Genomic DNA, 14,449 nt, shown 5'->3' on the forward strand with positions numbered 1-14,449 from the left:
CCGTCACATGACAGCCCCAGGATAGAGCATCCAAGGAGCCTCGATTTTCCCGAGGACAGGGCATCATTTCAGAGAGCAGCAGTGGAATAATAGCTTCCCCTCAAAATGACAGCCATCGCTGCGGCACAGCATCACAGATTGCTGGTCTATCACTCCCCACACACAGGATGAAATGACAGCCCTGCCCCGCTGATAGCAAGGCATCTCAGCCTGAGTAAGTGTTCCTTCTGGCTTAGCCCGGCTTTGGTGTTATTATACCATAGCAGTGCAATGTTCAGCTCCGAGATTCACTACCTGCTGTTGAGGTGATCTCCTAAAGCTCAGTATTTGTGAAGCTGAGAAAATGGAAGGCTGGAAACAAGAAGATGCTTCATCTATTCTGCAACACGTTTCTCCCGTCAAGCAAAAATTCTATTATTCAAGAGCAAATGTAGGACATGAGTATTATCAAAACAGACCCAGCATCAGCCCCTCTGCTCAGCTGGAGAATTACATTTCACAAATGTTAAAACACACACACACACACACAGAGGGAATTAATAGTGTTTTCTACTTTCTTTCCTCTCACTGCTCATTCAGCGGATGAAATCAAAATTGTTTACCCTTAAAACAGGATTATTGTGTCTCATGGCTGCTGGGGGGTGTTAGCAGTCTGCTCTGCCTCAGCATACAAACAACTGTGTTTACAAAGAAATAAATCAGAAAACACACAAAAGAAGATCAAGTCGTATCTTGTGGTGTAACTTAGTCGTTTATTTTAATTCCACAAATTTTTCAAAAAAATTACAAAATACTCAAATGGAGAGAACACAGGACTCACAATTTTTCTTATTATTTCTACTTTTTGTTTACATTGTGTCATCCCATGGCGACTACTCATATATACAATAAGCTTCAAGATACCAGTATATATATAAATCTTAGCAGTCAGAATTTACATTCTGCTATTGCCGCTTTGAAACAAGAAGCTAAACCATTGACAACACTTAACATCAAAGGTTTTGGAGACACAAAAAGGGGGAATAAAAGGCAAGGGAATCGTCAGGAAACGAGGCAAAGGTGATGATGTGGAGCTCGTCGTCAGAAGAGAGACAGGAATTGGTGGGAGATGGCAAGACAGAGTGACGGGTTCTTGTCAGGGCTTCAAAGACTTTTTTGGATTTTTAAAAAGGGGACACGAGTTCGATGACGTTTGCAAGCGTTTAAATGTAAATTATAGTGCTCCAAGGGAAGATATGGTCACTTTTAAAATGCAAGTACAGTTTCTTCATTTGGTTAAAAAGAAAAAACAAACAGCCACAGTTTTTCTAAATTTCCATGACAGTCAAACAGTTTTAGTTCATGGAAAAAATGCAGAACTCATGTCATGGCTACAGCAAAAAAACAAACAAAAAAAAAAGAAAAAGAAAAACTTGGGCTCATGTGCACTGGTATGACAAGTCAACACGACTTGTAACAGTCAGTGGCACACACAAACACACCACTCCTGACGCCCAGGAGGCCGTGTGTATCCCTAAGGAACCAAGGCATACGAAAACATCGTGAGGACAACACACACGCACTCTCTCTCTCACACACACACACAATCATCGACCCTCTACCTCCTGGTCGTCACGTGTCCGCAGGCCCCCTCTAGTGTCACAGTGAACATTATTACAGCCTAGTTGGAGGGTGACTCGGTTGGATGTGAGCCTTGCAACAAACATGGGTGACCGGACCAGGTAAAAGAAAAAGGGGGGACACCACAACGCAACTCGCACCGACTCACAACTCCTTTCACACATTTAAAACAATCGTAAAGTCCTGTGAAGCTCCTGTTACAGTGAACAAATTCAGGTCCTGATAATTTAAAAGAACACAAGTTTTCTTCAGTTCAGCCAAATATGTTTCTGGTGTCCACATTTTTAAAATCATTATTAAAACCATTCTCTGTAAAGGAAAAAAAGTAATGAAGTACAACTCCATTTTGTTGACTTAAATACTGATTTTAAGTAAAAAGGATAAAACCAATTGAGTGGAGCTCAAGGATACTCTTTCAGTGCAAACCTTTTTTTCTCCTTTCTCTTTAATGGTTGGCTTCAGTGTGCACTCCACAGAAGCCTTGGTGACTACTGTGTCACCTCTTCAAGTGTTTCAAATCATTCACTCAACACGTTGAGTTTACACATTCTGACAACCTGCTGCGTGTCGAAGTGTGTGTGATGGGTTTATGGTTTACATAGAGTATGTGGACTAAAATCTAACACAGTGATGTCAGAGGAACGTCACAACTGAACCACAACTCTCTCAGAAACTGCTCATATAATGCCATGGTGCTCCCCTCTGAAACAAGGGATAATGCTTCAAAACAATTATATTGGAGGTTGAAAGGACTTGGTTTGGAGTCCACACCTAGTAATAATAATAATTATAATAATAATTATATGTTTATATATACTATTTACAGACTCAAAAACGCCATGCTGTAGCTTTTCTTAAAATTATGAAAAACCTCCAACAATGTATTAAAATAAATGTTGAATTTAAGATAGCACTTGTTATTTTTCCATAATCTGGTTCTTTTTTTTGTTGTTGTTGATAAGCACAGTGTCTTGTTCTAGCACCTACAAAAAAAACGTCAGGGAAGCTTGTCATGCAGGAGTTTTGAGGACGTTGTCACTACTGGCTATATACCAAAGAAAGTCAATGTCTTGAAAAATAATAATAATAAAAAAAAAGGTCCTTGACAGGAACAAAAACCAAATATCAGGAGAATTCTCAGACGATCCACTTGGCCTTTTTCAGTCTTCAAAACTGAATGTAACAACTCTGTAACAACTTCCCGTGTCCTGCACCCGTCCGTCTCGGCCTCCCCTGGCTGGTTACAGCTGCTTGTCACTCTCTTTCTTCAGCCGGCTGAAACACAAACAAAATCAAGTAATTAATATTTAGCAAATCAACGGCACACACACTCAGTTTATCCAAATGTTTCTTAGACTAATTTCTGATGCTTATCTGACCTGTAGTAGTCCTCCTGGCCAGGCAGCGGTCCTCCGTGCATGTGATGGTGTCCGTGGAGCCACTGCTGCTCCATGGCCAGCCTCTGGAGCTCAGCTGACTGGGCATGCATGGCCTGCAGCTGGTGGGCTGCGGACATGGGCGGTGGCAGACCTCCAGGTAGGTCCCGTGGGTATGGAGTACCTAGAGAAGGCCCAAACAAAATCTGATCAGGCAATCTGGCAGAGCACGAATTGATAGATTGGATGTGATATTGCTGTTGATGAGAGATGATATTGGCAGAGAGCTTACCGAAGACTGGGTGGCGCAGCATCTCGTGTTCGTGCGGCGGCTGGCCGAGGAGTGGGTTGGGGATGGCGCCGGGCGGGTAAGGGAAGCGGGCCAGGTGAGGTCCAGCTGCCAGGGGATCAACTGCCAGCGGATGGCCCCCCGAGCCTGGAGGACACACAAGACATTCACCACCACCTTCTGGGCGTCAGAGTCTGAGGTTCAGGGCACTCATTTCATTTCAATACAGTTTATCACAGACAGTGCATGCGGCAGGCATTAGTGACACACAGCTTAATATAATGTTACTCCTCTCAATGTTGACCAAAAGAGTGCAGGGACCACTATCCTATATTTATCCACGGTAAAGCATCTGCTGGCTCTATCAGAAACTTAATGAGGTTACAGCATGCTTTAATCCAATCTCATATGTCAATGCTGTAGATTATACAGAGAGAATAAAATATGAGGTGGAGTTTCACATTATATGGTAAAAATGTAAAACTACAAAAGATTTAGAAGAATTTAAAGTCCCCTTTTCACTCTTGACTCTGATGACAGAAGTATTACTATTGGTATTAATTGTGTTTATAGACAACTGGTTCAGGTTATAGCACATTGATTGATGCCTAACCTCAATGGTATATTGCAAAAGATACTTAACTAATATTAACCTCCTCAAAAGTTAATTTTCACCCTAATTCTTCATTCATTATCATCTATTTTTACCCAGCTTTTCAAATGAATCTCCAAAGAAACTTGTCTTCCTATGACCCTGAACCACAGAGTTGAAAACAACATCCTGTAGGTGCAGATGTATTCTTAACTTAAACTGTTTTAATTTTACACAACATATTTCATACAGTGAATCACAATATTCTAATAATTAAACTGTTCTTAACTAGAAAAACTCAAAAATTGAATTATGTTTTACTAAAATGGCTTTCTGGTTTAAATAACAGAACAATTTGTATCCTAAAATTGCTGCATCTTGAATAAGTAATGATTAATCGTGGAGTGCCACAAGGTTCTATTCTTGGTCCTCTACTATTTTTGAAATATATTAACAATTAACTAATGGTTTATATAAAAGATAGTTTTCTTGTCCTTTTGCTGATAATAATCCACGTGAAAATGTATAATTACAAAAGATTACACAGTAACACCATTATCACACAATAAAACATTCAGAAAATGAATATAAAATATATTCATACATCCATTTACAAATTTGATATGATTGACTTATCAAAGACATGCTGAATATGTCTGCAAAAGTGTGTGGAAGATATTGAAATATTGACAAGTTTGAGTATGATTCATCTTTCAAAATTCATTATTGTCATTTTCTTATGTTATAATTTACCAAGTACTTAAACATTTTGGACAACGCAACTGTGTGCGAACCATCAAATTTGTCATAATTTGAATATATATATATTTGAATATAATGAATATATGTGTGTGTATATGTATGTATCTAAGCAGGGCTTTCTTTTACCTTGGTGGAGAGGATCTTGCTGGTGGAGGTGGAGATGGGAGTGAATATGCGAGTGCTGGTGGTGGTGCGGCGTGACATTGAACATCTGTAGACGGGCGATGGGGTCGTTGGCCACTGTGGCCATCCTCTCAGCATGGAGTCTCTCTGCAGCCAACCTCTCTGGGTAGCTCATTTCTGGCCGCAGCTGGGGCCCTGCGAGGGCCAGCCGCTCACGCTCTAATGGGTTCAGGCCCGGATGGAAAGAGGCGAAAGGGTGATGACCGGCCATGGGGGGCAACGTGATGGCCCCATGCCGGGCAAAGTGCTCCATGGGGTTTGTGGAAGGGTGGAGTGTGTCCATCTCTGGAGGCTTAACCTCGAAACCAGGTTTCATCCTTTCCCTTAGCTCCCTCTCGCGAATCTCCCTCTCACGCATCTCCCGCTCTCGTAGCTCACGCTCCCGCATGGCTGGGTCAGCATTGTACAAGCTGGGCATGTGATAGGCCAGCAGCGGGTCTGCGGGATTGAGGGACACAAAGAAGGGGTGGTTTCTATTGGTGGGGGACATGACGTGGGGTCGGGCGTACTCGCTGAGGGTCCGCAGGGCAGGGGTGTCGGGCCCGATGTACGGAGGCACAGCTGCAATCGTAGTGGGGGGGCCGTCGAAGGGTGGACGCATGTGGGCGGGGCCGGCCATCTGAGGTTCGCCCATTCTGCCCTCATGAGAGGAACTGGAGGCTTTCTGTGAGGGGAGAAGTGCCATGTTTAATAAGATTTAGAAGAAAAAAATGTAACCTCTGCCCAACAAATGGGAGACAAACAAAACCACTCACCGCAGCTCGTTCTGCTTCCTTTTCCCGTTCCCGCTCTCGTTCTCGCTCTTTTTCCCTCTCCCTCTCGCGCTCCTTCTCTTCCCGTGCTTTCTGCTCTGCTTCCCTCTTGGCTTTCTCCAGAGCTTCCTCTCGCTTCTTGGCCAGTTTAGATGAAACCAGGGGAGTGAAGTAGAAATCTGTCCTTGCACAGGAGTTGTAACCCCGGTCCAGGTGCTTGTAGAACCTGAAGAAACATTTAACACATCCAACATTTACTCCCAAATGGAATGATGTTCCTGTTCATAAATGAGTACTTGTTACAAACAGACATATCAGGCTAGAGCCACGATATTCATGAATGTTGAATGGCAGGATAATGTCCCATTAGATGAAAAGACAGCTTGTATAAGCTTACACCGGTCCATTATTCAAAAGGAAACAAACTCCCTCGGCATTCACTTTTGGCTACGTTGAGTATGTATTAAAACCCTCATTGCTATTCATTGGCAGTCTGAGAGCCACTTAAGCACAAGGCAACTACAGATACTCATATTCAGATGCCTCAGTTCACTCACATCTCACTGTAATTAATCTCCCTGCTCTCCACCCCCGATAATTCCTAGCCATCAGCCACTCAGAGCTCAGGGCTAATTGTGGCCTTGGATGCCTGTTTTGCTGAGGACATTTGATTTGTTGCTTACATCAAAGCCTTAAAATCTGAAGGCAGAGACTCTTTGTTGGTGGATGTGTTTGAGAGCTAATCAGCATCCCCAGACAAGACAGTAAGCAGCTCAACAGACTACTGATAAATAACCACTTGTGCAGGTGTATGTTTTTCTTCTTTTACAAACAATGTTTGGGTAGAAACCAGCGCTTGTAGACGTACCGTGCTGACTGGCTGGCATGGCTGGGCGTGTTGACGACAGTGGGCTCTGGGGAGGGGCTTCTCTGTGGGGGTGGAGGGCTCTCTGGCTCCTCTGACTCGTCCAGAGGCTCCTCTTTGATGTGCACAGGTGGGAGTGCCGGGCCCGGGCCAGCACAAGCGACCGAGGCAGGCAGTGGCATGGAGATGGAGGAGGATGGAGCGGAGGAAGATGGAGGCGGTATGCCAGGCATAGAGTTTGATGAGGATTGGGGAGGGCCAGTTGGAGGTAGAACTGTATTGAAAGAATGAGACGAGAACGGCGGCTGCGGTGGCCCGTTGGGGTGTGAGGCTGCTGCGGAGGGCGGCAGAGGAGGAGCTGGCGGAGGTTGGTGGCTGGCTGATGGTGGGAGGCTCTGGGACTGAGTGAGAACTGGAGGCTGAGCTGGTGGAGGCTGAAGCTGCTGCCCCTGAGGCATGAGCTGGAGGGGAGGCGGGTGTGCTGATGGAGGATGGTGGTTGGATAAAGAGCTGAGGGGCTTGAGGGCAGGAGGTGGAGGCAGGTTTGAAGGCATCTGAGGGAATGGAGGCGCTGACACGTGGGGTGGGTGTTTGTGGGACTGTGGGTTGGGTATCTGAGGGATGGGTGTGGTTGGTGGAGGCTTGATGTGAGGCATGGACATTGGGGCAGGGGGCAGGGGCTGCTCTCTGGGAGGCTGGCCTCCACTCTGAGCAGATGATTGGGACTGGGAGGGAGGTGTGTGTGGCCTCTGCTGTGATTGGCCAGAGATTGGCAGGGGTGGGACCTGAGACTGACCCACAGGGAAGCCCTGAGGGGGCATGGAGTGAGGGTGAGGCATGTGTGAGGGGCCAGGCTGCAGTGGATGTGGCATGGGAGGCATGGGCCCATGAAGCGAGCTGGGTAATGATTGAGGTGGGACTGGGGGGCCAGGAGGTGGAGCCTGAGTCATAGGTGAATGTGGAGAGGGAAGCCTTTGAGGGTGGAGGGATGATCCTGACTGGATAAGAGACATTGGGCTTGCCTGGGGCAGCGGCTGGGGAGGTAGAGAGGTGGAGGCTGCTGTGGGGGAGACCTGTTGGGGTAGTGAGGGGGCTGAGGTTGTAGGCGGAGGGGGTGCAGAGGAAGCGGCTGAGGTGCCTGGCTGACACTGGATGACAGGAGGGTGCTGGCTCTGCAGGAGCTGCTGCTGCTGGGCTGAGGAGTCTGAGTCGCTCTCATTGTCACGGGGGCTGGGGATACTTGGGGAGGAGCTCCGGTTGTCCTGGTCAATGTCTTTAGGATCGCTACTGAGCTCTTCATTGATGCTGCGCCCGTCAGAGCTCTCGCCCTCGCCCTCCCCTTCCCCCTCGCATTCTGAGGGCGAGTCTGGCCGACTCAGCTCCTGAGGGACGGAGGAGAGAGAAGGATGAGTATCATAACACCAAACCTATGCATTCCACTGAAACACATACGCACAGCAAAACAAAGACCACAGACTCACTTGTGTCTTGGACTTTTTGGCGCTGGCCCTCTCGGGCTCTTCTGTGTCTGAGGCTCCCTTCTCTCTCTGCCGTTTGGCACTCTTCATCGGTGAAGGAGCCTCCTCTTTAATCTTCTGTGGAGCCAAAGCAGCAGAGCCATTGGGGGACAATTCACAGAGATACTTGCATAGAAAAACAACGTTTCAAGCAGTCTACGCTGCGTTTACCTTGCTGGGCTTCTTCATGGAGTCTGTCTTGCTGTCAGTGCTGTCGGTGCTTGCTGCGCTGGGTGAGGTACGTCCACTGGAGCGCAAATCCTCGTTGGTAGGCGAGGCTCTGCCATCGGGACTGGCTGTTTGCTTCTTACGACCACTACGTAGCGTCGACATCTGTTAACAACAAACAAAGTCAACATGAATCATGACTAATAGTAGGGCTCACTATAATTCGGATAGAAGAAATGAAGATGGACATACACTATAAGTCCAAATCCAACTTTTTAAAATATTTTTATAAAACCAAATCTATGAAACAATGCAAAGTTGTCCCTGTGCCACTTGTCTAGAGATGATAAGTGTATTGCTTTGTAGCCTGGCTCTGCATTACTCCAGGGACAACTCTGAGGCTAAGGTTCCTGAAGGTGAAAATAGAGGGATAGATGGAGAGTAGGAGTGTGTGCGCACCGAGCCTCGGTTCCGTCGGGTCCTCATGCTATGTTTCCCGCTGAGTCCATCCTCTTCCTCTTTGACAGGTTTGAACATAAATGGCGGCGGGTCCACGGGCTTCTCGATGGGGGGCAGCTCACCGTACTTCTTGAAGTGAATGCGGCAGTCTGTGCACAGCAAGATGTTCTCCCGGCCCCCGTGGTGCCAGTCCTTCGAGGCTGAGGAAAGCCATTTACAGTTGTGAAATAATACACTCTCATAGGCGGTGAGAAGTACAAACAATACACAGAAATGATCTCACAACTACAGTAATATTGCAGAATACAGAGACGGTAACTTTGTAGTTCAACATCTGATGAGATAAATGTTATTTTTTCATGCAGAAGCTGAATCAAGGATAATCTACAACTCTGTCCTCCGCTACATCCTGTATTTTAATACAAGCAAAGCCCATATGACGAGTGTAAGCGTCTTGTTAATGGAGCAAGGTGTCTTACTGGTAGTGAAACAGTGGCGGCAGGCGTAGCCCTTCAGCTCCTGTTCACTGTCTTCACTGTCAAAGTCATCTTCACTGGCTGAGCTTAGGTCCACTGGAAGAGAGAGGAAGAAAAAACACTTCACATACATCGCTCCAACACGAGTATATATCAGATCATGTATCCCACTCGCCTCCCTGGCTGCCATTGAAGGGGTCAAATATACGTACAGAACTCGCTGGAGGGGGGGCGTGAGGGAGTGTTGACAGGAGTTGAAGCGGTTCGTGTCTTGATGCGGCGGAAGACGGGCTGGCGGCGGTGTCTGCGGTGGGCTCGACAACTGGCCGCCTCGGGGGTCTTCTTCCAATAGTAGTAGAAAGTAATTAGCTCTCCCTGAAATGACACACAAAACGAATGCTGTTAAAACGGGCAAAACTATCACAAAACACGTGTTTATTATATATATTATATATCTGCAGCAAAAATGTGGAAAATACACATTAGCAGTCAGCACATTATTTCACAGTGAAAAGCCATGGAGTGGGTAAGTCCATGCCAGGATTTGTAGCTGGCTGGGCATGTTTGTGCTACGGCCCTGTCTGTCCCAGGATTAGGCGAGGAGGCTCAGTGAATGCAGGGATATTAGGATCAGTGCATTGGTGGCTGCCTGGGTGGCAGGAGCTTGAATGGGAACAAAAGAACATGTCAGGCAGAGCTTTGGCGCTACAAATAGGGAGTGAAATGGCTCCTCGCCCCTTCACTGGAAGAGTCAATTGAACTTTAATCAAACATTCGGAGGGGCATGCTTGCCAGCGAGCGAGGCGGATAAATCCACTGTACAAAAGGCCGCCAGGAAATCAATACCCAACTGAAACATTAACACATGCAATCATGGATCAGAAAGCACTTTGCTGAGGCAGCCTGTGCATATTAACTGCTGCTTTCCGGCCACACTCATAATACACAAGCCTTGAAAATTGGCGACAGGAGTCAGGGACAATTATGGAGTTTCCTGTGGGGCTTTGCCCTTTTCCTCCTCGCCATGAACTCTCACTTGTTCCTTCGCCGTCTCTATAACAAATTCATGAAGGTGTGGTGTGATTGTTGGGTGAGCAGTAAGTCACCTGTAATCTTTAAAGCCCAAAGGGCACCCATCTACTGTCTGAGGTCTGTTAAACTGCTGTTCAACAAAGCTCCCACAGTTTAATGGCTATCGATTGTTTTCCTTCTCCGTTTCGGCTGAGAAACTTGACATAAATTAGTCAGTGCATTGCTCTCTAAAATGCATTAACAGCTTTTCAGCAACAGCTTAACATCTTCTATCAAAATGTGCCAAAACAAACAATGGCAAGAAAGGATCGGATGAAATAGGTGGACCGTTTTAAATGGCTATATAAAGCTTTTCACTCAACCCTATTTTAACAATTAGAGAAAATACAATGGCAACAAATTTATAATACTTTTAAAACGTAACAGGCCGATGTTAATGGAAACATAAAGGTAACTGCAGCTTTAATTTCTTATCTTCTTATCTCCTGAAATACAAAACTACTTGTGGCTCGTTGGTTTCTTGTTGTTTGCTGTGAGAAAACACAGGTCGGGGATTGGCCAGTGTTTGTTCCTTTATCGCTTCAACAAGTCGCGCGAGTATCTGAAATTAAGGAACAAGCCAAGTCTTTCTCAATCATGGCTTTGATGGGCAGAAAATGCGACTCAGTGGGCTTAGTCCGGTTTAATAAGATCTCCCTTCATGTGGCTCTTTGGGGAAATTCATATCTACCAGTGCTCCGTCTTATCAGGCAAAGCAGTGCTGGGAACATTTACTGAGGGTGTCTGAGCTCAATGAGACCGTCTCAAATTTCAGGGTAAATTAAGGTGCTCCAGCGTCAAACTGTCCCAAGCTCCACAGCTTGTCTAGGTTTTATAGACCTCAAGATGTGCACATGTGGAGTACTGGGAACGATTCCACATGTAGAAGCTCAGCAGAGACAAATCAAAAAATACAACAAAAAAAAACGGTTGAATAAAGAAGGAAAGATTAACCCTCTACTTGTGGAACATTTACAGCACTTCAAATAACCCTTAAAACATATTTTGTGTGTGGCCATGCCAAGAACAGAACAGCTACTGATCATTATATCACTAAAAAAAGCTCTATTGTGTTGCCATGTGTTTGTGCATCTATTTCAGGCTGCTAACAGAACTTTCTAGTTGTTTCCTGTGCGCCTCCCTCTTCAGCCTGGCCCGGCCAGTTGGGGAAGGCAGGGCGCAGGTGCTAACTGAGGGAAGGCAGGCGTCCTGATGTGAAATCTAATTGAAATGTGCAGATCAAAAGTGTCGAGTGGTGCCGAGCGCTGGCTTTGCTCTGTGCTTAATGACTGTTCTCAGCAGTGCCTCTCTGCCTCCTCGCTGCAGGCTGACAACTACACGGCCTCAACAACAGCTTGGCAGACACTGGGAAAGGTCACCCTGCCTCTCCATCACCTACACTGTGTCAAGTACCATTACATTAGGCAGGGGCTAATGAAAACATTAACTTGGGCTTTTGAATGGGAATTAACAGGTGCACTGATGAGCTGGTAGAGCCGGATGGAAACGGAAAGGGGAAAACAAAAGAAGCAGAATAACAAATTCCTACATTTTGAAAGCTGAAAAGTTATTGCTGGTTAGAAATCCAAGAAAGAAATGTGCTCAAGACAAAAACAACTTTTCGTAATGTTTGTTCTATATATTGCCTTTATTGTTCATGAATACTAGTATTGAATACAGTCACGTTGACAAAGGAAAGATTGACATCTGAAAGGCATCCCAGGCAAATCTTTCAATGTCTAGTGGAGTTACATACGCTGTCTGAGTTGAAGATGGCATTCTTGACGTTGAGAGAGGCTTTGTGCTGTAAATTAGTGTCAAACGGAGATTGACAGATTACCTCTCTCAGCCTGCCTGCATGTCAAATTTGCTTCCCCTGAAGCCACACACACCCGATCTCTCACACTGACGGTGTACTTTTCCCTATCAAAGTCACTTTGTCGTGCTGCCATATGCTCACAGCAGCACGATTGGGTGCTTAGCTCCAGTTTGTGTGTACCTATTGAGGCTTCCGAGTAAAGCTGCCATTTCTTCATAAAAACGAAGATGGACAGTAAAACAGAAACAACTCCATGAACCTGCATCTAAAGCGGTTCACCGGTATCCAGTAAAAATTCATGGAAATAGAAGAAATAGAAGTCTAGATTGGCCCTGGCCTGCGCGCCATAATTTCCCCCAGTCCACTAAATCACTGCAGAGCGGTACAGAGTGTGCTGCCGCTCCGCAGTACATGAGATAGTGACAACATAAGCTCGGAATTATAAGGCCTTTCAGACTGCTTCCATCTGCAGGAGCTTTCTGGCCGGTGGATTATCCGACAAGGAAAGGGCTTACCCTCCTATCACGACACTCAGGGCTTCCATTCCAGTTATTGCCACTTAAAATGGTCGACTACGTATGCATGTGTGAAATGGATGTGGAGTTCAAGATTATGTACGCTGATGTTTCCCTGACACTCAACCGTCGCTGACAAACATGGCAAGATCATCATCCATCATATGAAGATTTTTACTCTTCCTCAATTTAGTGTAATTAGCATAAATTACTTTAAAAATGATCTGCTCTCTTTAGAGTAATAGCTGAAAATAAGTCCTGTGCTGGCACATAAATACACTATTTTATATAACAGTATTTTAACCTCATCATTCAAATAAAATGAGATTTCTCTACTGAAGCCAACAGGTGATAGAGGAAAATGTTTTAATTCATAAAAAAAATTTCTGATATGATCACATTCAGTTTTGTACTGTGTTTTAAACCATCTTATATTCCTGTTTGTAAGATTTAGACGGAATAAGGTTAACCATGAAACCCCTGCAGACTGCAGTATAATTGCGGTGTGGGAGTGCAGGTTGAGGCTGAGTGGGAGTGCAGGATCCTCCGCTGGGCTTGGTGGTCCTGTGTGCGCGGGCAGGGCTGACGGCGAGGGCTAAACTCATGTATTTACACCCTCATCCCCTCTCAGGCCCAGGCCTGAACAGATGGTTTCTGTTTTTCCTGGCAGATTTGTGACAGAGCCACAAAAGGCCCCTGCTTTGACATGAAGCCAAACGGTTAAGGCCGTTACTGGCAAGAGCAAGGGAAGGAGGAGAGAACAGGGGAGGGCTGAGGAGGGGGAGGGCCGAGTGTGGAGGAGAGCCGAGAGGGAGGAATAAAGAGCCAGCAGAGGATAACAATGGACAATCAACACTGAATCCAACCACAGACCTTCCCAAAAAATCTCCGGGCAAATAAAAATCTCAGCTAAAAACTTCAGGCAGTTCAGCCACAGCCATGAGAGCAGAGTGCGCAAGCAGCATGTGATTCCTGGGTTCTGCTGGCTGATATGGAGTTGTGTAAACATCCATTAGTGCAGCATGAACCTGTGCTCCTCCTGCTTCCTCCACGGTCTGCAGCTGGTGGAGGGAGGCTTGCTGCCTGATTCATTTCAGTGAGGTGTGTGTGTGTGTGTGTGTGTATTTCTCTGAGCTAAATCAAACCAGGGTTTAATTATGTATGTGCTCGACCCCTGGACTTGGTATTCTTCACCGGCCCTGACAGGTTGTACAGTGTGTCGTTTCAGTGAGTGGTGCTTGACTTTTCTATCATGCTCATGCTGATTGTAACTGTAGGGGGTGACTTTGGAGACGCTTGTGCGGTTAAGCAGGTCAGAAGCGTACTTGTGATGCCTATAGGGCCATTTAACATGAGAAAGAAATGCATTTTTATTTATCTTTTTACAGCATTCCTATTAAAGTATCTATAATCTTTAATGGATGCAGATGACATAAAAAATATGCAATTAAACTCCAGTTCACTATGAACTTCTCACATTATATTCAGGAAGTTAGCTTGATGCTAGAAGCTGGTTTTTGATTTACAAACAAATTCCCAATAAATTCATATTAATAAAATAATATAAGAACATCCCTGCAACATGAGGTACCTGGTTAGATAAAAATTTAAATATGGTGGTTGCGTCCTCTTTAGACTCTGAGTTTTATGACATTACTTCAAGTTATGAACGTATGATTATCGCAATCTCAATTGAAATAATAAAAAAAAATCCAATGTAGCTTTTTAATCAATCTTTTATTCCTATTGCCAAAGCTGCACAATTCACCTTTGAGTTTTTTTGTGAAATAAAATCCAGGGGTCAAATACTCAAGGTATCAAGCCACATGCATGTAGCAGATTCAAAAATAGACCTCCAGTACAGCGATGCCTCGAAGCCCATCGGCAGCGACGACAGTGGCGACTGAATAGTGAAAAGGACCTTGCCTGGTGGAGCAGGGTGTATGTGAAAGGCGGTTAAATAGACAGCCGTTCCCTGCTGCGCT

The 14,449-nt window shown here is 45.4% G+C and overlaps 1 protein-coding gene across 1 annotated transcript in view; it reads right to left on the minus strand.

Moving 5' to 3' along the window:
• Positions 1 to 732: 732 nt before the first annotated feature.
• rerea (arginine-glutamic acid dipeptide (RE) repeats a) overlaps positions 733 to 14,449 on the minus strand; it is an 88,901-nt gene continuing 75,184 nt past the window's right edge. The window contains exons 12-22 of the mRNA XM_070910242.1: positions 9,272 to 9,434; positions 9,063 to 9,155; positions 8,584 to 8,783; positions 8,128 to 8,289; positions 7,921 to 8,034; positions 6,443 to 7,821; positions 5,578 to 5,800; positions 4,766 to 5,486; positions 3,289 to 3,462; positions 3,000 to 3,180; positions 733 to 2,895 (exon numbers count right to left, since the gene is read on the minus strand). Coding sequence (XP_070766343.1) covers positions 2,862 to 2,895; positions 3,000 to 3,180; positions 3,289 to 3,462; positions 4,766 to 5,486; positions 5,578 to 5,800; positions 6,443 to 7,821; positions 7,921 to 8,034; positions 8,128 to 8,289; positions 8,584 to 8,783; positions 9,063 to 9,155; positions 9,272 to 9,434 — 3,444 coding nt within the window. The 3' untranslated portion in view covers positions 733 to 2,861. The remainder of the gene's footprint in view (positions 2,896 to 2,999; positions 3,181 to 3,288; positions 3,463 to 4,765; positions 5,487 to 5,577; positions 5,801 to 6,442; positions 7,822 to 7,920; positions 8,035 to 8,127; positions 8,290 to 8,583; positions 8,784 to 9,062; positions 9,156 to 9,271; positions 9,435 to 14,449) is intronic.

The sequence above is a fragment of the Enoplosus armatus genome, chromosome 8 (assembly GCF_043641665.1).
Source record: "Enoplosus armatus isolate fEnoArm2 chromosome 8, fEnoArm2.hap1, whole genome shotgun sequence".
Classification (NCBI taxonomy): Eukaryota; Metazoa; Chordata; class Actinopteri; order Centrarchiformes; family Enoplosidae; genus Enoplosus; species Enoplosus armatus.